This window comes from Microcaecilia unicolor, chromosome 9 (genome assembly GCF_901765095.1).
Source record: "Microcaecilia unicolor chromosome 9, aMicUni1.1, whole genome shotgun sequence".
In the NCBI taxonomy this organism is placed as follows: Eukaryota; Metazoa; Chordata; class Amphibia; order Gymnophiona; family Siphonopidae; genus Microcaecilia; species Microcaecilia unicolor.
The window spans coordinates 188,070,447-188,095,088 of record NC_044039.1 but is presented as its reverse complement, the minus strand read 5'-3'; the positions used below and the strand labels follow the sequence as shown (position 1 = coordinate 188,095,088).

At 48.0% G+C, this 24,642-nt stretch overlaps 1 protein-coding gene across 1 annotated transcript in view; it reads left to right on the top strand.

The window, feature by feature from the left end:
- The window catches only part of TDRD9 (tudor domain containing 9), a 263,832-nt gene that overhangs the window by 227,327 nt on the left and 11,863 nt on the right, over positions 1-24,642 (top strand). The window contains exons 30-33 of the mRNA XM_030214425.1: positions 1,442-1,512; positions 20,881-20,990; positions 23,109-23,205; positions 24,021-24,159. Of these exons, the coding sequence (XP_030070285.1) occupies positions 1,442-1,512; positions 20,881-20,990; positions 23,109-23,205; positions 24,021-24,159 (417 nt within the window). The remainder of the gene's footprint in view (positions 1-1,441; positions 1,513-20,880; positions 20,991-23,108; positions 23,206-24,020; positions 24,160-24,642) is intronic.

Sequence of the window (24,642 nt, the reverse complement as noted above, 5' to 3'; positions counted from 1 at the left end):
TTTGGTTGATCCTTCACTTTCTGACGTTTTGTAAGATAATTGAAATTACCCATTATTAGACTATTGCCCAGTGTGACAGCTTTCCTAATTTCTTTTAATATTTTTTCATCTATCTGTTCATTCTGTTCTGGTGGACAGTAGTATAACCCCACTAGTACACTCTCTCTTCACTCTCTCTCTCTGTTCATAAGGATTCCGTGCTGCTATATATTTTATGCAGAATGTTTATTCTGTTGGACTCAATTCCCTCAGCTAGCAGTGGTCAGTGTGTTTTTTGACCACCAGCGGCTTTATTTCTGGATATTCACCGGCATTGAATGTCCAGTCATACTTGGCTGATTAACAATTATGCAGTTAAGTGGAATATTAACCGCATAAGGTGAACCACATAAAGTTAGGACAGTTTTTTATGCAGCCCAATATATGCAGTTAAGTGCAGAATATCAGCACGTAACCACATAAGTGCTGACTCTGCCCCCGGACTGCTCACGAATCAGCCAGTTTCAGCTTAGGCATTTAGTGGCACTATCTGGTTAAGTGCTGCTGACTATTTGTGGTTAACACCGGACAAGCGAATTGAATGGGCAGGAGGATCTCCTAACCATTTCCACTTTGAATACGTGGCCAGAATGTCTTTACTTTCTGTGGTTTTATAATATTTGTTGCTTTGCATTAGTTTTATTTGTTCTTGTCTGTGAAATTTTGGCTATGTTGTAATGTCTTACTATTTTTACTTTCAAAAGGCAGTATATCAAGTATATGAATAAGGTAAAATAATTTCTGTCTCAGTATTTTGCATCAGACATATTACCTTCTTTTGTATATCTTGAAATTAAGAACTTCTTTTAAGATTAGAGTTTTGTGCTGGTCCCATTTTTTCTTTATTTTAAATATTTAGCTTTGTTCTACATCTTTCCCTTCTATATCAAAAAAACCTCCTCTTATTGTTTGAATAGTATTCTCCTCTGAGTTTTGCTTATTTGGCTGCCTTCCCTGCCTTTTTGTTTTTCTTGATAATTTTGCCTGCTCTTATCTTCTTGTGACTTATTTTAAATATGTTTTGTCAATACTGGTCTTTTTACTTATTAACATATCTGCTATCTCCTTGGAGAATCAATGATCTCTCTTGTTCTCCCCATTGTTAAGTTGTTCCCTTCTTTGTGATCCTTTGTGATTCATTGTTCCCCCGTATCAGAAATATAAAATCTGAAGAACAATGGACAATAAGAGCAAAGAGAAAGCAACAAATCTCTCTGCACAATCATTTCTGTTGAAATCAGCCTTATTATAGTATGGGACATTTGTCCTGGTGTTCAGTTCAGTTGTTAGTCTTTTACTAAACTACGCTGTACCGTGATCTATGAATCCTAAATGTAGAGTTGCATTAAGTAAATATGGCTAGTAATTTCATTAATGTCAGTAGTAAAATGTTTCTTTGCAGGTCATACTTCATGGCCCTTTCAACCCTTATGAGCTACAGTTTCATAGTATGACACGGGTCTCAAGATTCAGGTATAGTAGATTACTTCTAGTTACAGCAGAGTTTCCCAAACTTTTTTAGCAGGTGAAAATTTATGGGACCCTGGATGATCAAAGCAAATTATTGCTCAAACAGCATAATAGGGCATCATTTTGGAAAGTGCATACTAGAAGCATAATACAAAGGCATTTATTTCTTTTTTTTAAAGATTTGAATATGCAAATTAGACATTTTTTAGTAGTGGGTGTGGGAGGGATGAATGGGTGAATACCTAAATGAATGCAGGAGGAGCATGTGACTGAAAGAGTGGATTTTGGGGAGAGGTGTGACTATGGGTAGTGAGTGGGTGGGGGTATATGTGACTAGCTGCTGTGTGTGTTTTGAGTATTTGGGATATGTTAACAGTTGTGTAGATGGGGTTGGTGGGTGCATGAAGTGTGAGTGTGAATATGAGCCTATTGTGAGTGTTGTATGTATGATTGTAAAGGTAGTGAATGAGTGGGTAAGATGATGTGATACTAGATTTGCCCTCTTTCTTTCTTTCTTTCTTTCTTTCTTTCTTTCTTTCTTTCTTTCTTTCTTTCTTTCTTTCTTTCTTTCTTCCTTCTGCACTCACCCTTCTCCTCCTCCTCCCTCTTTTCCTGTCCTTACCCTCCAACCAAGGCTCACAGTCCCCACAGACTCCCACTCCCAGCTCAGCTTCTCTTGCATTTCAGGAACATACCCTCTTTCACATCTTTTCAAGGCTCATTCCCCTTCTCTTCCCCTTCTATTTCATGGGCAAGGTCTCAGACTAATCTCTCTGCAGTTATTTAAAAAATGTATATCTCACCTGTCATACAATTCTAGGCGGGTTACAAATATCCATAAAAAGTCTAAAACACAAAATAAGCAGACAGTATAATATTTATCAATAAGATACATAACACAGATACATCACCCTCATCATTTGCCGATCACATCAATAAACTGCCTTTTTCACAGAAACTGTAAAGTATGTCACATTTCAGTTAATCGGCAAATCATCAAAAACTTCTTGAGTAAAACCAGGAGAATCTAGTGATGAAGCCCATTCGATTTAGAAGAGAATCATTATCTACTTAATCATACTGGAACATCTACAGTACTATTAGTAGATTGTAAGTCCATATATGCCTTCCTGTATAAATGTGCCTTTAATGATTTTCATGATTAGACATCAACCTTAACTCAGTTTGCAAGGAGTTCCACAGAGCAGATCCTATCATATAGCATATGGGTGCACAATATTCTTCCAGTCTAGTATTTCAAGTAAAAATTTGTTCACTGATTGTAAAGCTCTGGCTGGGCACTATAAATGTAATAATGACATAAGTTACAGTAGAAGTTCCTCATGTCAAGCCTTGTGAATGGGGGGCAGTTTATAGTTTATTTACATTTTCCATACTGCTTTTACTAACTCACAGGTCAAAGCAATGTACAGACTAATTTAAAAACAGTTGAAAAGGACTCTAGAGTCCATCATTCACTTCTAGATGTGACATACCAGAGAGAGAACACCCTTTAGATGAAATGGCATGCAAACATGTCACCCATTGGAAGCCCCAAAAGTCTGCTCAAACAGCCAGGTTTTAATTGTTGTCTTGAATTTATTTAGTGACAGTTTTCAAGGGTAGACAATGGTAAATTGTTCCAACTAAATGGAACTAAAATATAGAAGGCAGAATTCCTTGTGGATTCTAGCTGAGCAGGTGTCAGTCTGGGCATTTGAAGAGTGGTGGATACCAGTAGGTACATATTGAATCATCAAAGAGTTTTTAAATAAGGTGGACTACCCATCCAAAGTACCTTAAAATGAGTAGGAGGACCTTAAATTTGATTCTAAATTCCACAGGAAGCCAGTGAAGCTTTTTTTTTTTTAGACGAGAGGTAGAATGATGGAATCTATTTGCATGACATAAGAGGCAAAAAGCTGTATCTTTGTAAAGTCTGAAGGTTTTGCAGATTGATTTTAGAAATCCCACAGTAAGCTATAGTAAAATAGTCTAACTTTGATAGAAGTTATGCATGATGCAAGGAATGAAAGGCATCATGGTCAGAACAACTGACACAGAGCATAGTTGGCAGAGAACACGGACATAGGACCCGAGTACAGCAGTGGTTTTAGGGGAAAAAGATACCTGATTATCTAATACAACTCCCAAATAGTGAAATGATTCAGCTGGCTGAATATTCTGTCCAAAAAGTGTGAGATTAACAGCTGGACAGGAAAGGCGTCCAGTAAACCAGCATGCTACAGTTTTCTCAGGATTTAAAACTAATCAATTGGACACAAAGCCATTGGGAAACAAGTTCAAACATACTTGCAAAGGAGAAATATGAATGTGTTCTGGATCTGTATAAAATAGTAGTAAAATTTTATCTGCATAAAAATATGAAGAAATGGCAAAATTTTGAATTGAGGTAGCAGACTCAAGAATAGATTGAATAAAGGAGATAAGATAGACCCTTGTGGTATTCCACAGTTGAGTTCTTTTTCCAGGGATGATGAGCCGGATGTCACTACATTGAAAGTATGATTACTTAAAAAAAAATTTTCAAACCAAGCAAAACTTGTTCCTGCAAATCCTAAGTCTGATAAGCTGGTAAGCAGTATCTTATGATCAATAAGATCCAATACCACCATCAACCCCTTATCAAGGTGTTGATGAATTTCACCTAATACTGAAGCTAGAACTGTCTTTGTGCTATGAGACCAGAATCCTGACTGGCATGGGTGTAATGCTAAGTTCCATATCATCAAGCTGATCAATCCATAGACTGGTGGGTTGTGTCCATCTACCAGCAGGTGGAGATAGAGAGCAAACTTTTGCCTCCCTATATGTGGTCATGTGCTGCCGGAAACTCCTCAGTATGTTCTCTATCTCAGCAGGTGGTGGTCACACACAGCAGCAGCAGCTCTGGCTAGGCCTCCAAGCCTAATTTTTAGGTTTTGTTGAGTGCCTGGGGTTGAGGGCTCTTTTGAGCAAGTGCAAACCTGGTGGTGCCAGGTCCCTCCTTTTCTCCCCCCTCCCGCTGGCTCCGTTGAAAAAAAAAAAAAAAAAATTTTAAACGTCTTTAAAGGCGTTTATTTCGACGTTTATTTAAGCGTCTATTGCAGCTACTCACTGGGACACCAGGTCGTTACAACTCGGAGCGGACAGCAGGTAATTTTTACCTTTTTATAGCGGGCGGGGGTTCCCCGATTCTTCTCCTCGTGGCACATGGCGTCGGAGGGCGAGGGCGCAAAGGGTCGCTCCCCGGGTCGCTTGAGCGCTTCTAGAGGGGATGCGGGGGTCTTAAAGCCTGATTCGCCCTTGTTGGGTGGCAGTTTCGTGACCGATGAATGTCCCGGTCCTTCCTCCGGCGTGGCGGTTTTTCCCGCCATAAACGCCCATCCCCCGCTCCTCGCCTCCGCCATTTTGGCCGGCCACGCGGCTCGGACGACTTCTTCTTGGGCCGCCCTTGAGGTTGGAGACATTAATGCCATGAACGCCCTTAATTTGGGCGACGGCACAGAAGCGGCTAAAGTTAAGAGCCGTTCTTCCCGCGCGGCTCCTTCGCGGAGTTTCGCGCCGGACGCCATTTTGGATGCGCAGCAGGCCTCTCCCCCGCTGTTGCGAGCGCCGGTTGAGAGTGCGCCTAGGGCTGTTGCCCAGGCTGCGGAAGTGCACAGTCTGGGGGGTTTCTCCCCCGAGTTTGTTTTGCTGCTGCATCAGGCCTTCCTCATGCACAACGCTGCCCCCGCTCCCTCGTCTGGTAAAGAGGTTGAGGTTCCCAGAGGTAAACGCCCTCGGGTTGATTCCCAGGCCTTGGAGGAATTTGTCTCCTCCGATGTAGATGAGGGCAGCGTGTCTGAGGTCTCCCAACGGTCCTTTGTGGATTCCTTGGAGGAGACGGATCCCCGCTCGGATGGAGCGGATGACCCCTCTGCAGCGCGGCTTTTTTGCCCAGAGGATTTGCCCAACCTGTTGTTACAGGCCATGGACACTTTGAAGATTTCCTCTCCGGAGGACGTCTCTCCCTCAGCCCCTGTTGGCTCTGCCATTATGCTGGGGACGAAGCGCCCGCCTAGAACCTTCCACGTGCATGATGCCATGCACACCTTAATTTCGGCTCAATGGGATGTCCCAGAAGCGAGCCTTAAAGTGGCTAGGGCTATGTCCCGCCTCTATCCTTTGGCTGTGAGTGAACGTGAGGCCTATCTGTGGCCTACCGTGGATTCTTTAATCACTGCGGTGACTAAGAAAACGGCATTGCCGGTGGAAGGTGGCACGGCCCTAAAGGACGCCCAAGACAGGAGATTGGAGGCGGCCTTAAGGTCGTCCTTTGAGGCGGCTGCTTTAAGCTTGCAGGCCTCAGTTTGCGGCTCCTATGTGGCCAGGGCGTGCCTGACTATGGTGCAGCGGGCTTCCCCCTCGGATCATTCCTTGAGGGATGATTGGCCAGCCCTGGAATCGGGCTTAGCCTATTTGGCAGACTTGCTGTATGATGTCTTGAGAGCCTCAGCTAAAGGCATGGCTCAGACAGTCTCTGCGCGGCGGTGGCTTTGGCTGAAACATTGGTCTGCTGACCACGCCTCTAAATCCCGCCTGGCTAGGTTGCCTTTTAAAGGCAAGCTGCTCTTTGGGGTCGAGCTGGACAAAATCGTGACCGATCTCGGCACGTCTAAGGGCAAGAAGTTACCAGAGGTCAGGGCTCGGGCTAGTGCTCGTCCCAGTACCTCCAGAGGACGGTTTCAGGAAGCCCGTCGGTACCGCCCGGGCAGGTCGGGTTCTTCTGCCCCCTCTTCCTTTAAGAGGCATTTCTCCCCCAAGCAGCGTTCCTTTCGCAGAGACCGCCGTCCCGGAGGTGCTCCCTCCGGTCCTCCCCCAGGGTCTCGTACCCAATGACGGGGTATTGGTCCACGCCCCAGTGCAGATTGGGGGACGGCTGTCCTCGTTTCTGGGCGAGTGGACCACAATAACTTCAGACGCTTGGGTGCTGGAAGTCATCAGAGACGGCTACAAGCTAGAGTTCTGCCGACCCTTAAGAGACGGGTTTGTACTCTCTCCCTGCAAGTCTCCGGTCAAAGCTGTGGCAGTGCAGCAGACTTTGGACAGTCTGATCCGCCTGGGTGCGGTCGTTCCGGTGCCAGAAAGTCAGCTTGGCAAGGGGCGTTACTCCATTTACTTTGTGGTACCAAAGAAAGGAGGTTCTGTCCGGCCTATCCTCGACCTCAAAGGGGTCAATCGGGCCTTGAAAGTGCGGCACTTTCGCATGGAGACTCTCCGCTCTGTTATAGCGGCAGTGAAGGCAGGGGAGTACCTGGCTTCCTTGGACATCAAGGAAGCGTACCTGCATATTCCCATCTGGCCTCCTCATCAACGCTTTCTGCGTTTTGCAGTCCTAGGCCGACACTTCCAGTTCAGAGTCCTCCCGTTCGGGTTGGCTACTGCTCCGCGGACCTTTTCCAAAGTAATGGTGGTCATAGCGGCCTTCCTGCGAAAGGAAGGAGTACAAGTCCATCCTTATCTGGACGACTGGTTGATCCGAGCCCCCTCTTATGCAGAGTGCGGCAAAGCTGTGGACCGGGTAGTTGCTCTTTTGAGCTCCCTGGGATGGATCATCAACTGGGAGAAGAGCCAGCTGCGTCCGACTCAGTCCCTGGAGTATCTGGGAGTTCGATTCGACACCCAAGTGGGCAGAGTGTTCCTGCCAGACAATCGGATTGTCAAGCTTCAGGCTCAGGTGGACCAGTTCCTGGTAGCCTCTCCTCTTCGGGCTTGGGACTATGTGCAGCTGTTGGGCTCTATGACGGCCACGATGGAAGTGGTGCCCTGGGCCAGGGCTCATATGAGACCACTACAACACTCTCTGCTGCAGCGCTGGACTCCGATGTCGGAGGATTATGCGGTGCGTCTTCCCTTGGATCCAGCAGTGCGCAAGGCGCTGAGCTGGTGGATGCAGACAGACAAGTTGTCTGCAGGAATGCCTCTGGTGACCCCAGAGTGGATTGTCGTCACGACGGACGCCTCATTGTCGGGCTGGGGAGCCCACTGCTTGGGAAGGACAGCGCAGGGGCTCTGGTCTCCTGCAGAGGCGAAGTGGTCTATCAACCTCCTGGAACTCAGAGCCATTCGGTTGGCGCTTTTGGAGTTCATCCCGGTACTGGTGCTGAAGCCTGTACGGGTACTGTCGGACAATGCCACGGCTGTGGCCTATGTCAACCGCCAGGGAGGTACCAAGAGCGCCCCTCTAGCCAAGGAGGCTATGAGTCTATGCCAGTGGGCGGAAGCGAACCTGGAACAGCTGTCAGCGGCCCACATTGCCGGAGTCATGAATGTCAAGGCGGACTTTCTCAGTCGCCATACCTTGGAGCCCGGAGAGTGGCAGCTATCTGCTCAGGCGTTCTTGGACATCACGAAGCGCTGGGGCCAGCCGAGCCTAGATCTGATGGCGTCATCGGCCAATTGCCAAGTGCCACGCTTCTTCAGCAGAGGACGGGACCCTCGATCCCTGGGAGTAGATGCTCTTCTCCAACAATGGCCGACACAAGAGCTTCTCTATGTGTTCCCACCCTGGCCCATGTTGGGCAGGGTCCTAGACCGGGTGGCAAGACATCCCGGCAGGATAATCCTGGTGGGTCCGGATTGGCCCAGACGTCCCTGGTATGCGGACTTGATCAGGCTCTCAGTCGACGATCCTCTGCGGCTGCCAGTGGAGCAGGGCCTGTTACATCAGGGTCCCGTGGTGATGGAGGATCCCTCCCCCTTTGGTCTTACGGCCTGGCTATTGAGCGGCAGCGTCTGAGGAAGAAGGGCTTCTCAGACAAGGTCATCGCCACTATGCTGAGAGCGAGGAAACGCTCTACTTCTACTGCTTACGCCAGGGTTTGGCGTATCTTTGCAGCGTGGTGTGAAGCAGGCTCACTTTCTCCCTTCACTGCTCCAATTTCTTCAGTGTTGGCGTTCCTGCAAGAAGGTCTGGACAAAGGCCTGTCGCTCAGTTCCCTTAAGGTCCAGGTAGCGGCTCTGGCTTGCTTCAGGGGCCGCCTGAAGGGTGCTTCCCTGGCTTCCCAGCCAGATGTGGTGCGCTTTCTCAAGGGAGTTAATCACCTGCGCCCTCCTCTGCACTCAGTGGTGCCTGCGTGGAATCTCAACCTGGTGCTAAGAGCATTGCAGAAGCCGCCGTTGGAACCCTTGTCGAGGGCATCTCTGAAAGACCTGACGTTGAAAGCAGTCTTTTTGGTGGCTATCACTTCAGCCAGAAGAGTTTCCGAGCTCCAGGCGCTCTCATGTCGAGAGCCTTTTCTGCAGTTCACTGAGGCAGGAGTGACTATTCGCACAGTGCCTTCCTTCCTGCCCAAGATTGGTTCTCGCTTCCATGTGAATCAGCAGCTCTGTCTCCCTTCCTTTCGTAGGGAGGACTACCCAGAGGAGTACTCTGCTCTTAAATATCTGGATGTGAGACGAGTCATCTTCAGATACTTGGAAGTGACCAATGATTTCCGGAAATCGGATCATCTGTTTGTCCTGTTTGCAGGTCCTCGTAAGGGTCTGCAGGCTGCTAAGCCTACAGTGGCAAGATGGGTCCAGGAAGCCATTGCAGCGGCTTATGTGGCCGCGGGGAAGGTGCCGCCTATCCAGCTGAAGGCTCACTCCACGAGAGCTCAGGCGGCCTCGATGGCAGAGGCCGGATCCGTCTCCTTGGAAGAGATATGCAAGGCGGCAACTTGGGCTTCGGCTCATACATTCTCCAAGCATTACCGTTTGACTGTGGCTGCACGGGCGGAGGCCCAGTTTGGAGCTTCAGTGTTGAGGTCAGGGATTTCAATGTCCCGCCCTGGGTGAGTACTGCTTCGGTACATCCCACCAGTCTATGGATTGATCAGCTTGATGATATGGAAGGTAAAATTATGTATAATCATACCTGATAATTTTCTTTCCATTAATCATAGCTGATCAATCCATAGCCCCTCCCAGATATCTGTTCTGTTTTTATTCTGGTTGCATTTCAGGTTCAAGTTTAGTCTTCAGTTATTTCAGAAAGACTTCGTGTTCAAGTTTTTTCACTTGGATTCTTCAAGAGTTAAGACGAGTTTGTGTTACAGTGAGCTGCTGCATTCCTCTCCCCTCCGTTTTACGGGGCTGGATTGAGACTTATAATTCTGCCGGCACTCCCTCCCGCTTCGTGCGGCTGTAGGGCAGTTTTGTACCCCTCCCGCTTCGGCGGTGTTCGGGTCAGTCAGCTCCTCCCGCGGTTGCGGTTGCAGGATAAGCCAGATCCCCCCGCATCGGCGGGTGTGGTGTCCCTCCCCCGCTCCGCGGGGATGAGCTGGACGGATTCCCCTCCCCCACTTGTGTGGGGATGAGCTGGGTTAATTCCCCTCCCCCGTTTCGGCGGTGGTGAGCTGGGCAGAGTGTCCCTTCGTGGGTGTAATTCTCTAAGTGCTGAGTCCTGTGGATGGAGCTTTGATATCGACATACTGAGGAGTTTCCGGCAGCACATGACCACATATAGGGAGGCAAAAGTTTGCTCTCTATCTCCACCTGCTGGTAGATGGACACAACCCACCAGTCTATGGATTGATCAGCTATGATTAATGGAAAGAAAATTATCAGGTATGATTATACATAATTTTACCATGTTTTTCAAATAGTTGAACAACTTTTTCAGTGATCTTTGAGAGAAAACATAAATTTGAAATAGGGTGGTAATGTGCCAAAGCAGGTGTTTTTGTTTGGGGGGGGGGGGGGTCCCCAAATTGGGCGAACTATAACAGATTTCCACATTTTTGGAGAGGTAAGGCTACGATTATTTGTAAAATAATGGGAAGAAGACAGTGTACCAGAGATTTTTATTTATTTATTTTGACATTTATAGCCCACATTATCCCAAACATACTCGAGTTCAATGTGGCTTACAATAAATAAAACAACAGGCAAGGTTTATAATACCATAAACAAAATAAGTAAGAGCAGAGTAGCACAAAAAAGATATAAATAAGAACTAAATAATAAACCATTGATGGCCAGTTACAATTTAACACACTCCGTCAATGGGTAGAAACCTCTCAAAGAGGAAAGTTTTCAGTCTTTTGCGAAATAACCAAGTAATCAGGCTGACCCTTGATTGCCATTGACAATAAGTTCCACCATTTAGCACCTTGGTTTCTAAAGTCTGTGTAGTGAACCAACTTAAAGTGCACTCTCTTTCAATCTGGAAGATGAAGTCTAAGGTAGTTTCTAGAACCAGAGATTATATTGCATAGGGGAATAGTTATTAAGGGCTGCATGTAATCCGGTGTCATGCCATATAATATTTGAAAGACAAAAAACACTGGCTTTAATGGGCAGCCAGTGCAGCTTGCATAATAATGGAGTGGCTCTATCAAAGCGTGATACCTTGAGGACAAGCCTATCTGCTGTATTTTGGGCCTTTTGCAGCCATTTTAGGACACCCTCCTTACATCCAGCATAGATAGAATTGCAGTAATCAAATTGAGTTAAAACCAAAAGATTGAACTAGCAGTCTAAAGGTGTGAGACCTCTCAATCTGACTCTCGTCAGCTTCCAAAGAGACCTGAAGGATTTTTTTTGCTACTGAGGAAACCTGAGGTTCGAACGTGAGGTGATTGTCAATTAATTCACCCAGTACCCTAAGCGTAGTGTCTAGGGGGTAGTACGCGTTGTCACTGGTAAAGTTATTATGGTACGGATGAAGGGGTTAATTTAAATTTGGAATCCTCGGATTCCAACAAATCAAGACCAAGCCTAATCTTAGGGACAGTTTTTGGAAGGGATATAGATTGTGACATTGTCCGCATAAATAAAAGTGCAGAACCCCACTGCCTCTAGTCTTTCACCTAATGGAGCCATTAGGGGTCAGGAAACCATAGAGGCATATTTTCAAAGCACTTTGGGAGGCTAAGTTCCATAGGTTTCTATGGAACTTTGGGAGGCTAAGTGCTTTGAAAATGAGCCTGATAGTAACATAGTAAGTGACGGCATATAAAGACCTGAACTGTCCATCCACTCTGCCCAACAGTCACACTCATTATCAATTCATGATTAAATCAACAATGAATGTGATATTATATACATTATCAGAGTCTATCTTTGGCATTCTTGGGACATAGACAGTGGAAGTCCGCCTGGCTCTATCCTTATGTTCCACTTACTGGAGTTGTCGTCAAAGCCCACTCCATCCTATCCAAATCTGTCTTGTCATTTGCAGGACCCAGACCATAAAAGTCTGCCCAGCACTGTCCTTAGTTCCAAGTACTGAAGTTGTCATTGAAGCCCTTTCTTGCCTGTCCTAAACTGGATTGCTATACACAAACACAGACCTACAAGTCTGCCTGGTACTAGACTTAGTTCTTTACAGCCAGAGTAGCCGTCCAAGCGTCAATCAAACATGCACCCCCTGCAGCCATTTAATGTGTGTGTGTGGGGGGGGGGGGGGGAGTTAATTTATTTTTGTTATCGAGTTCGTCTGTGTTCATCCCATACCTTTTTGAATTATGGCGACCTAGAGGCTTCTATCGCTGATGTTATTAAGTTTTTATTCCTCCAGTTGATGATCAGAGCTCTGCCTTTTCACTCTGAAAAGTAGAGCATACCACCTTTTCTGCAGGCGGTGCATGACTCTTTTCCTGCATGCCGAGGGTGCATCTCTTACTGGATGTGGAACTTGGCTCCCTCTCTGGAGATGGGGGTGTCGTCCTCTCAGCCTACTGCATGAACCCTTCTAGGGTTCTAATGCTGGATGGTCTAGGTCCCTCATTTTCTGGATGTCGAGTATGGCCTAAGGAATGGTGGAGACGAATGCATTCCTCTCGAGCTATAGACCATGCCTACACCTTTGATTTTGGAGCATGGCTGCATTTCTGGCACAGGGTATACCTTTTCTACCCGTGGAGCGTAGTTCCAGCTCTGTTGGGCCTGGCTCCAGTATTGGCTCCCCGGTCCCACTGACATCCCTTGTCTACTTCAATCCCTCCCTTCCTTGCTAATACCTTTTCTGAACTATCATGATGTCTGATCAAAGCTGATGGGAGGAGAGCAGTTGCGCATTGGACCATCTGTTTCTCCTACACAATCAATAGCTGCAGTGCTGTGTAGTAGGGTAGGGGGAGGGAGAACATTTATTCATTTATTAATTCAATCATTCGTTCATGACTTTTATACCCCATATTAGCCCGAAATAGACTGAAGTTCAGTGTGGCATACAAACAAACAATAAGTGAATAAGTTACCAGGGATTTAGACTATCTCAAGGACAGTGGCAATTAGCAACAGAGTGAAGGCAAGTAGGTCTGGTGTGGCAGCAGCAACTGGTAACACAGTGAGATAAAGTATGCACGAGCTGATGGTGATGATTGGCAACAGGGTGAAGGAGAGCAGGCCCAGACTGAAAGTGGCAACTGGTAGTAGGATGAGGTAGAGTAGACTTAGGCTAAAGGTGGCGATTAGTAATAGGGTGAGTGGGTTCTAGCATAGGGGTGGGCAATTTCAGTCCTTGAGGACCGCAATCCAGTTGTATTTTCAGGATTTCCCCAGTGAATATGCATGAGATCTATTTGCATTCACTGCCTCCATTGTATGCAGATAGATCTCATGCATATTCATTGTTAATATATATCACCTATTATAAATGCTCTTTATTCTGTATAACACATCTCAAACTATTTCCTCATATATCAAATACCAAATATCCCACATACATGCACATTCACATACCACCACACTTTTGATGTATGCAGTGACTATCATCTGCACTACCTCAACTGGTGGTTCTGGCTACAGCGTTGTAGTGATTCATTGAGCAATTTCCAAATGTGCATGGAGAGGGGACTGATTAACGAGCTCCCACATATGCAGTGAGTGGGAACTGTTTAACGAGCTGTATTGCTGTTTGTTATAAGAATTGTCAACAGGTTCTTGGGGGTAGTTAGCGATTTGATGTATTAGCTAGCTGTTACAAGGTGTGGTGGTATGTGAGTGAGCGTGAATGTGCATGTATGTGGGATATTTGGTATTTGATATATGAGGAATTAGTTTGAGATGTGTTATACAGAATAAAGAGCATTTATAAGAGCTGTTAGTGTGATATATTAACAATATTTAGTACAGCTATTAATATTTACGTTTTACCCAGTATTGAATAGTGTAAATAAAGCGAATGCTACATACCTTTAGAAGGTATTCTCCGAAGACAGCAGGCTGATTGTTCTCACTGATGGGTGACGTCCACGGCAGCCCCTCCAATCGGAATCTTCACTAGCAAAGTCCTTTGCTAGTCCTCGCGCGCACCGCGCATGCGCGGCCGTCTTCCCGCCCGAAACCGGCTCGAGCCGGCCAGTCCAGTATGTAGCAAGACAATACCAGGGAAGACACAACTCCAAAGGGGAGGCGGGCGGGTTTGTGAGAACAATCAGCCTGCTGTCCTCGGAGAATACCTTCTACAGGTATGTAGCATTCGCTTTCTCCGAGGACAAGCAGGCTGCTTGTTCTCACTGATGGGGTATCCCTAGCCCCCAGGCTCACTCAAAACAACAACCATGGTCAATTGGGCCTCGCAACGGCGAGGACATAACTGAGATTGACCTAAAAAATTTACCAACTAACTGAGAGTGCAGCCTGGAACAGAACAAACAGGGCCCTCGGGGGGTGGAGTTGGATCCTAAAGCCCAAACAGGTTCTGAAGAACTGACTGCCCGAACCGACTGTCGCGTCGGGTATCCTGCTGCAGGCAGTAATGAGATGTGAATGTGTGGACAGATGACCACGTCGCAGCTTTGCAAATTTCTTCAATGGAGGCTGACTTCAAGTGGGCTACCGACGCAGCCATGGCTCTAACATTATGAGCCGTGACATGACCCTCAAGAGCCAGCCCCGCCTGGGCGTAAGTGAAGGAAATGCAATCTGCTAGCCAATTGGATATGGTGCGTTTCCCTACAGCCACTCCCCTCCTATTGGGATCAAAAGAAACAAACAATTGGGCGGACTGTCTGTGGGGCTGTGTCCGCTCCAGGTAGAAGGCCAATGCTCTCTTGCAGTCCAATGTGTGCAGCTGACGTTCAGCAGGGCAGGAATGAGGACGGGGAAAGAATGTTGGCAAGACAATTGACTGGTTCAGATGGAACTCCGACACGACCTTTGGCAAGAACTTAGGGTGAGTGCGGAGGACTACTCTGTTATGATGAAATTTGGTGTAAGGGGCCTGGGCTACCAGGGCCTGAAGCTCACTGACTCTACGAGCTGAAGTAACTGCCACCAAGAAAATGACCTTCCAGGTCAAGTACTTCAGATGGCAGGAATTCAGTGGCTCAAAAGGAGGTTTCATCGGCTGGGTGAGAACGACATTGAGATCCCATGACACTGTAGGAGGCTTGACAGGGGGCTTTGACAAAAGCAAACCTCTCATGAAGCGAACAACTAAAGGCTGTCCTGAGATCGGCTTACCTTCCACATGGTAATGGTATGCACTGATTGCGCTAAGGTGAACTCTTACAGAGTTGGTCTTGAGACCAGACTCAGACAAGTGCAGAAGGTATTCAAGCAGGGTCTGTGTAGGACAAGAGCGAGGAGCTAGGGCCTTGGTGTCACACCAGACGGCAAACCTCCTCCACAGAAAGAAGTAACTCCTCTTAGTGGAATCTTTCCTGGAAGCAAGCAAGATGCGGGAGACACCCTCTGACAGACCCAAAGAGGCAAAGTCTACGCTCTCAACATCCAGGCCGTGAGAGCCAGGGACCGGAGGCTGGGATGCAGAAGAGCCCCTTCGTCCTGCGTGATGAGGGTCGGAAAACACTCCAATCTCCACGGTTCTTCGGAGGATAACTCCAGAAGAAGAGGGAACCAGATCTGACGCGGCCAAAAAGGAGCAATCAGAATCATGGTGCCTCGGTCTTGCTTGAGTTTCAACAAAGTCTTCCCCACCAGAGGAGTGGGAGGATAAGCATACAGCAGGCCCTCCCCCCAATCCAGGAGGAAGGCATCCGATGCCAGTCTGCCGGGGGCCTGAAGCCTGGAACAGAACTGAGGGACTTTGTGATTCGCTCGAGATGCGAAGAGATCCACCAAGGGGGTGCCCCACGCTTGGAAGATCTGGCGCACCACTCGGGAGTTGAGCGACCATTCGTGAGGTTGCATAATCCTGCTCAGTCTGTCGGCCAGACTGTTGTTTACGCCTGCCAGATATGTTGCTTGGAGCACCATGCCGAGACGGCGAGCCCAGAGCCACATGCTGACGGCTTCCTGACACAGGGGGCGAGATCCGGTGCCCCCCTGCTTGTTGACATAGTACATGGCAACCTGGTTGTCTGTCTGAATTTGGATAATTTGGTGGGACAGCCGATCTCTGAAAGCCTTCAGAGCGTTCCAGATCGCTCGCAACTCCAGGAGATTGATCTGTAGACCGCGTTCCTGGAGGGACCAGCTTCCTTGGGTGTGAAGCCCATCGACATGAGCTCCCCATCCCAGGAGAGACGCATCCGTGGTCAGCACTTTTTGTGGCTGAGGAATTTGGAAAGGACGTCCCAGAGTCAGATTGGACCAAATCGTCCACCAATACAGGGATTCGAGAAAACTCGTGGACAGGTGGATCACGTCTTCTAGATCCCCAGCAGCTTGAAACCACTGGGAAGCTAGGGTCCATTGAGCAGATCTCATGTGAAGGCGGGCCATGGGAGTCACATGAACTGTGGAGGCCATGTGGCCCAGCAATCTCAACATCTGCCGAGCTGTGATCTGCTGGGACGCTCGCACCCGCGAGATGAGGGACAACAAGTTGTTGGCTCTCGTCTCTGGGAGATAGGTGCGAGCCGTCCGAGAATCCAGCAGAGCTCCTATGAATTTGAGTCTCTGCACTGGGAGAAGATGGGCCTTTGGGTAATTTATTACAAACCCCAGTAGCTCCAGGAGGCGAATAGTCATCTGCATGGACTGCAGGGCTCCTGCCTCGGACATGTTCTTCACCAGCCAATCGTCGAGATATGGGAACACGTGCACCCCCAGCCTGCGAAGTGCCGCTGCTACTACAGCCAGGCACTTTGTGAACACCCTGGGCGCAGAGGCGAGCCCAAAGGGTAGCACACAGTACTGGAAGTGACGTGTGCCCAGCTGAAATCGCCAATACTGTCTGTGAGCTGGCAGTATCGGGATGTGTGTGTAGGCATCCTTCAAGTCCAGAGAGCATAGCCAATCGTTTTCCTGAATCATGGGAAGAAGGGTGCCCAGGGAAAGCATCCTGAACTTTTCTTTGACCAGATATTTGTTCAGGGCCCTTAGGTCTAGGATGGGACGCATCTCCCCTGTTTTCTTTTCCACAAGGAAGTACCTGGAATAGAATCCCAGCCCTTCTTGCCCGGATGGCACGGGCTCGACCGCATTGGCGCTGAGAAGGGCGGAGAGTTCCTCTGCAAGTACCTGCTTGTGCTGGAAGCTGTAAGACTGAGCTCCCGGTGGACAATTTGGAGGTTTTGAGGCCAAATTGAGGGTGTATCCTTGCCGGACTATTTGCAGAACCCACTGATCGGAGGTTATGAGAGGCCACCTTTGGTGAAAAGCTTTCAACCTCCCCCCGACCGGCAGGTCGCCCGGCACTGATACTTGGATGTCGGCTATGCTCTGCTGGAGCCAGTCAAAAGCTCGCCCCTTACTTTTGCTGGGGAGCCGCGGGGCCTTGCTGAGGCGCACGCTGCTGACGAGAGCGAGCGCGCTGGGGCTTAGCCTGGGCCGCAGGCTGTCGAGAAGGGGGATTGTACCTACGCTTGCCAGAAGAGTAGGGAACAGTCCTCCTTCCCCCAAAAAATCTTCTACCTGTAGAGGTAGAGGCTGAAGGCTGCCGGCGGGAGAACTTGTCGAATGCGGTGTCCCGCTGGTGGAGATGCTCTACCACCTGCTCGACCTTCTCTCCAAAAATATTGTTCGCACGGCAAGGCGAGTCCGCAATCCGCTGCTGGAGTCTATTCTCCAGGTCGGAGGCACGCAGCCATGAGAGCCTGCGCATCACCACACCTTGAGCAGCGGCCCTGGACGCAACATCAAAGGTGTCATACACCCCTCTGGCCAGGAATTTTCTGCACGCCTTCAGCTGCCTGACCACCTCCTGAAAAGGCTTGGCTTGCTCAGGGGGAAGAGCATCAACCAAGCCCGCCAACTGCCGCACATTGTTCCGCATGTGTATGCTCGTGTAGAGCTGGTAAGACTGGATTTTGGCCACGAGCATAGAAGAATGGTAGGCCTTCCTCCCAAAGGAGTCTAAGGTTCTAGAGTCTTTGCCCGGGGGCGCCGAAGCATGCTCCCTAGAACTCTTAGCCTTCTTTAGGGCCAAATCCACAACTCCAGAGTCATGAGGCAACTGGGTGCGCATCAGCTCTGGGTCCCCATGGATCCGGTACTGGGACTCGATCTTCTTGGGAATGTGGGGATTACTTAGTGGCTTGGTCCAGTTCGCAAGCAATGTCTTTTTTAGGACATGGTGCAAGGGAACAGTGGACGCTTCCTTAGGTGGAGAAGGATAGTCCAGGAGCTCAAACATTTCAGCCCTGGGCTCGTCCTCCACAACCACCGGGAAGGGGATGGCCGTAGACATCTCCCGGACAAAGGAAGCGAAAGACAGACTCTCAGGAGGAGAAAGCTGTCTTTCAGGAGAGGGAGTGGGATCAGAAGGAAGACCCTCAGACTCCTCGTCAGAGAAATATCTGGGGTCTTCCTCTTCCTCCCACGAGGCCTCACCTTCGGTGTCAGACACAAGTTCACGAACCTGTGTCTGCAACCTCGCCCGGCTCGACTCAGTGGAGCCACGTCCACGATGGGGGCGTCGAGAGATAGACTCCCTCGCCCGCATCGGCGAAGCTCCCTCCGCCGACGTAGTCGGGGAGCCTTCCTGGGAGGTGGCCGCAGTCGGCACCGCACGCGGTACCGACGTCGGGGACTTCACCCCGGGCGATGGGCCAGCCGGCGCCACGCTCGACGGTACCGGAGGCGCAAGCACCGCCGGTACCGGAGGGGTAGGGCGCAACAGCTCTCCCAGAATCTCTGGGAGAACGGCCCGGAGGCTCTCGTTCAGAGCGGCTGCAGAGAAAGGCATGGAGGTCTATGCAGGCGTCGACGTCAGAACCTGTTCCGGGCGTGGAGGCTGTTCCGGGCTGTCCAGAGTGGAGCGCATCGACACCTCCTGAACAGAGGGTGAGCGGTCCGCTCGGTGCCGATGCCTGCTGGGTGCCGACTCCCTCGGCGACCCAGAGCTCTCGGTGCCGACGCGGGGAGGAGACTGGTGTCGATGCTTCTTCGACTTCTTCCGAAGCATGTCACCGGAGCTCCCTGGCACCGACGAGGAGACGTAGAAACCAGCCGTCGCTTCCTCGGGGCCGAGGTCGAAGGAGGTCGATCTCAGGGGGGGCTGTACCGCAGGAGCCCTCAGTGTAGGGGGAGACCCACCCGAAGGCTCACCGCCACCAGCAGGGGAATGGACAGCCCTCACCTGCACTCCTGACGATGCACCACCGTCCGACGACATCAGCAGACGAGGTCCCGGTACCACCGACGTCGATGCAGCTATCCGATGTCTCGGCGCCGATGCAGAGGGCCGATGCCTCGATGCACTCGATGCACTGGCGGCCGAGGGTGAAGGTCTGGACGCTGACGACGTCGATGCACTCGATGACCTTGGTGTCGATGCCGACGAAGAGCCCGAGAACAAAACGTTCCACTGGGCCAATCTCGCTACCTGAGTCCGCCTTTGTAACAGGGAACACAGACTACAGTTCTGAGGACGGTGCTCGGCCCCCAGACACTGAAGACACGACGAGTGCCTATCAGTGAGCGAGATTACCCGGGCGCACTGGGTGCACTTCTTGAAACCGGTGGAAGGCTTCGATGTCATGGGCGGAAAAATCACGCCGGCGAAATCAAAATCCGAAATGACAAATTTGAGCACCAAAAAGTTTTAGGGAGAAAATCTCGACCGAGGCCGAAAAGAGGCCTACCCCGACGACGAAAGAAAACTTACCGGGGCAAAGACTGAAAAATACGGGAAGGGACAAACGAAGCCCGGGGGGCTTCCGGAGCACTTCCCAACAATTTTTTAAAGCTTTTCCGAAGAAAACACACGTCAACGAAAAAAGGACGCGCGAGGTCGACTTTCCGGGGCTCGACACGGCGAAAACACGACCGTACCGAGTGCGGACAAAAGAAGACTGGCCGGCTCGAGCCGGTTTCGGGCGGGAAGACGGCCGCGCATGCGCGGTGCGCGCAGGCGCGCGAGGACTAGCAAAGGACTTTGCTAGTGAAGATTCCGATTGGAGGGGCTGCCGTGGACGTCACCCATCAGTGAGAACAAGCAGCCTGCTTGTCCTCGGAGAAATACATATTCATTGGGGAAATCCTGAGAACCTGACTGGGTTGTGGCCCTTCAGGACTGAGGTTGTCCATTCCTGCTCTAGCCAGTGGCAGTGACTAAGAAAAAGATGTAGCAATTACCTCTTTTCAGCTGCTACCTAGTATCTTCCCTGATCTGTTCTCATGAGGCTGAAAATGTGCAATTGTAATATATGGTGCCGGCTATATGTGCCTTTTTTTTTCATCTATGCCACACCTTGCAACCCCAGATCAAGATTTTTGCAATAATATTTGGGATCACAGCCCACAATGTGGGAACCACTGAGGTAAATGGGAATGATTGACATCTATATATGACTTGACGCAACAAACTCCTCTGCGGCTCAGGATATGCCAAATGTGTTTTTCAATTTGTGTATATTTGCTGCTGCCCCACATGTAACAAATACAGAAAAGATATTCCCAATAAGAGTGCACAGCTGTAGAAGTGGCATTCTTGAAACGCCTCAGAGCAGGGATCACAGGACAAGCTAAGGATGCACTGAAGTCTGATTTGTCTCCAAGCCCTCTGGCTATCCTTAATTGACAGTTACATAAACTGAGAGCTCCAGAAATATTTGTTTCAGAGACACAGAAAGGGTGAGCTTCTTAAATCTCTCAAACTACAGGACTCCTGGAGTACTTTGAGTTCTTCTGGTTATAATCGGAAGAGTTATGTTGCTTTTTATTGATGCACACATTTCAGTACTTGTGAGTTGGCTGCAGGAAGGTTTTCAGCATTATATGAGGATTATCCTTGAGAAATGGACAGCCTGGAAGATTTTGCATGGTCTGCCAGTATTTTTTTAGTTTAATACAGTATCCTTGGTTTTCCATGCTGACTCTGGACATGCTAGATTGAGTGCAGAGGCAGTTTACTTAGTCCATTCTTTTTTATTCCCTGAGTGAATGTGCTTCGACAATCTGAATAGGAGTTTAAGAATTATTCTTGTGCTCCATCTGTTTAATTAGTTATTAATGTGACCGGAGATCTGTTTTGTTTGTTTGTCCTAGATGCGTTTGTATACAAAAGGAAAGCATTAACTCCGTCCTGTTCAATGATTCGCCTGAAGAGGTTTACCAGAGAATGCTTGTGGCAGCTTCCCTGTCAGTAAATGCATCTGGTAATTTTTTATTTTAGTTACATTTGTACCCAGCACTTTCCCACTCATGGCAGGCTCAATGCAGCAATGGAGGGTTAAGTGACTTGCCCAGAGTCACAAGGAGCTGCCTGTGCCTGAAGTGGGAATTGAACTCAGTTCCCCAGGACCAAAGTCCACCACCCTAACCACTAGGCCACTCCTCCACTCCTGCTTCTTTATACAAGGTTTTCATGTGCTTGCTGGTTTCACTCTGCTTGTAAAGGTTGTTGTTGCCCAGCATGAGTGGGTATTTCCTTAGCCTTGGGCAAGTGTATAGCATACTATTTCCATTGGATGTATAAGCCAGAGAGTCAATACATTTCCTGACATTGCTTTCACAAAGACTAAGTTTAAATGTCATTTGTCTGAAAAGGCTAATTTGCTTTTCACATTCTGACCATTGTTTGTTTATATTCACTAGCAGACACCTTGCAGGGGCACCAACTCTCCCCCCCCCCCCCCCATGACTTTTAAAATTGGTCTCTGTAAAAAGCAATGGTGATTACTCTTCACCCATACATTCAGTGGAGATAGTGTGCTGCATACTTGTTTATGTTATGGGTGAAATGAGGCATTTGGATAATGTAAATATTAATCAGAAAATGTAAACATTACCAACAAAATATTATTCCTTCGCAAGGGCAGTTTCTGGTTTCTGTCATCTTCTTCCTTTGTATTCCACTTCCTGTAGAAATGAACCTGCAAGCTTCCTTATTTAATTTACTCCCAGCACCCCTATCTTCCCATGTTTAACCACTAAACTTCATACGGTTCTTAATTTTAATATTAGCCTAGTTTGTGCCTGTGGTCTTCTAGCCAAATCTGCTGCACTGACCTGGTTGACAAGAAATATACATAGAGGGGCATAATCGAACGCAAATGCCCATCTCCATGGGCGTCTATCTTCGAGAACGGGTACATGAAGGGGCGGGACAGACCGTATTTTTGAAAAAGATGGGCGTCCATCTTTTTTTTTTTCGATAATACGGTTTGTGCCGGGCAAATGGATTGGATTTGTGCGGATTTGAGCTGGGAAGTATCGTTTTTCAGCGATAATGGAAACCGAAGGCGCCCAGCTCAAACGCGAACAAATCCAAGGCATTTGGTCATGGGAGGGGCCAGGATTCGTAGTGCACTGGTCCCCCTCACATGCCAGGACACCAACCGGGCACCCTAGGGAGCACTTATAACAATTAAAAAAAATTAAAATACCTCCCAAGTCTGTAGCTCCCTTCCCTTGGGTACTGAGCCCCCCCCCCCCCAAAACCCACTGCCCACAAATCTACCATTACCATAGCACTTATGGCTGAAGGGGGGCACCTAGATGTGGGTACAGTGGGTTTTGGGGGCGGTTTGGAGCGCTCCCATTTACCAGCACAAGTGTAACAGGTAGGGGGGGATGGGCCTGGGTCCACCTGGCTGAAGTTCACTGCACCCACTAACAACTGCTCCAGGGACCTTCATACTGGTATGATGGAGCTGGTATGACATTTGAGGCTGGCATATAGGCTGGGCAAAAAAGTTTTTAAAGTTCTTTTTTTTTGGGTGGGAGGGGGTTAGTGACCACTGGGGGAGTCAGGGGAGGTCATCCCCGATTCCCTCCGGTGGTCATCTGGGCATTTGGGGCACTTTTGGGGGACTTGTTCGTGAAAAAAAGGGTCCAGAAAAAGTGACCCAAATTCTCGCTTCTGGCGCCCTTCTTTTTTCCATTATCGGCCGAGTGCGCCCATCTCTCCTCGGCTGATAAACACGCCCCAGTCCCGCCTTCACCACGCCTCCGACACGCTCCCCATCAACTTTGTCCGTTCCCGCGACAGATTGCGTTTGGAGACGCCCAAAATCGGCTTTGGATTATACCAATTTGGGCGTCCACGGGAGAAAGGCACCCATCTCCCGATTTGGGTCGAAATATGGGCGTCTTTCTCTTTCGAAAATAAGCTGGATAGCCTACAAGACACAAGCTTTTAAAAGTAATTTTTGCAATCTGTCAGATTTTTAATTTCTGACATTGTAAGTCGTCTTCAGTCATTTCAAATTGATACAATGAAATTTCCTTAAATTGGATTTTGATGTACTTGTCTTTGATCTCATTTTAATCAGGCTCTACAGTGCTGCTGAAGGAGACTTCGCTGATGCCAAACATTCCTGGTCTCCCAGCTCTCCTCAGCATGCTGTTTGCTCCTGTGATGGAACTGCGGTATGAGATAGCTGAGATCTGTTTTACTTACTTAACATTAGGGCTGCATTTCTGAAGTAGGCTGTGAAAACTGTAAGGCTGTTCATTATTCTGCATGCTGTTTTAGAGTCTTTAATTTGTAATTTTTCAGTTTCTATTTGTATTATGTTTTCATTACTTTTTTCTTTAAAAACTTTTTTAGCACTGCATTTTGATTAAAATTTGTAATCGAACAATTAACGGTTTGTTATTTATTTAGTTTTGCTCCCACTGCAGCTCCTTGTGACTCTGGGCAATGGAAGGTTATGTGACTTACCCAGAGTCACAAGGAGCTGCAGTGGGAACAAAACTAAATAAATAATAACATACCTTTAATCACACGCTTAATCGTGATTAAAATTTTAATCAAAATGCAGTCCTACTTTAAAATATTTATAATCTTCCTATTCACAGTTCTAAGCAGATAACAGTTTACATACGTACTTAACCTTTAAAAATAATATAATGGTGAGTATACACACTACATAAATCACGAACATACTTGCAGATCGCCATCCTGCAATGAGCTTGTCACTCCAGTCTACTGGATGTCTCCCTATACTGCCTACAATGTACCTGACAGCAGCACGTAGCTAAAAACATTCCCTGCAAATAAACATGGTTACACAAGTAAAGTGATGCACTTCCGCTTAGTTTTCTGATTGTTTAATATAAGTTGACTTGCAATACTTGAATCAACAGTCACAACATTTTTCAGAAACGCTGATTTCAGATATCACATAGTTCTGCAGCCTACAGGACACTTTGTTTTGTCATCTTCCTTTCTTGTGTCCCAGGGTGGATCACAGTGGAAGAGAATTCACTGGTGCCCTGTGTGGCCTGGGCTATAATGCAAAAGATGGGACTCCAGTTTTTCCTGAACATAATCTTGAATTGGCATTTGACGTGCGTATCGATGTAGAGGACCTCTATGAGGTAAAATGGGCGGAAAGTTTTCCCTTATTCTGTCAGCACAGTCTGCCGATGAGAGCTGCTGGTTCAATCTACTTTTATTTTAATTATGGGAGGTCTGAAAATGTTTGGTTGAAATTTGAAAATTGCTTGACATTTGTTTTTGAAAGGGGGGGGGGGGTCAGTAGGATGAGGGTAAGCTTATAGTTAGAGGCTTGGTGCAACTTCATTAAACTATTTGCCTTGTAAAGTCAAAATTCCAAATAGACCAAAAAAAGGCATATTAAGATTCTACTATTAATTGTAATTTTTATGATACTGCTAGATGTATGGTGGGCTTTGGGGGTAGGAGGAAAGACTGAGAGTATACTGAAGGGCTGACCTTAAGGTATCTTTTCTGTCCATATGCCAATTAAGACACTCCTATTTCCCAAAGGGGGTAGGGTATGACATGAAATAATTTCTATGACATTAATTGCTATTGTAGAACATATTTGTAATATAAAT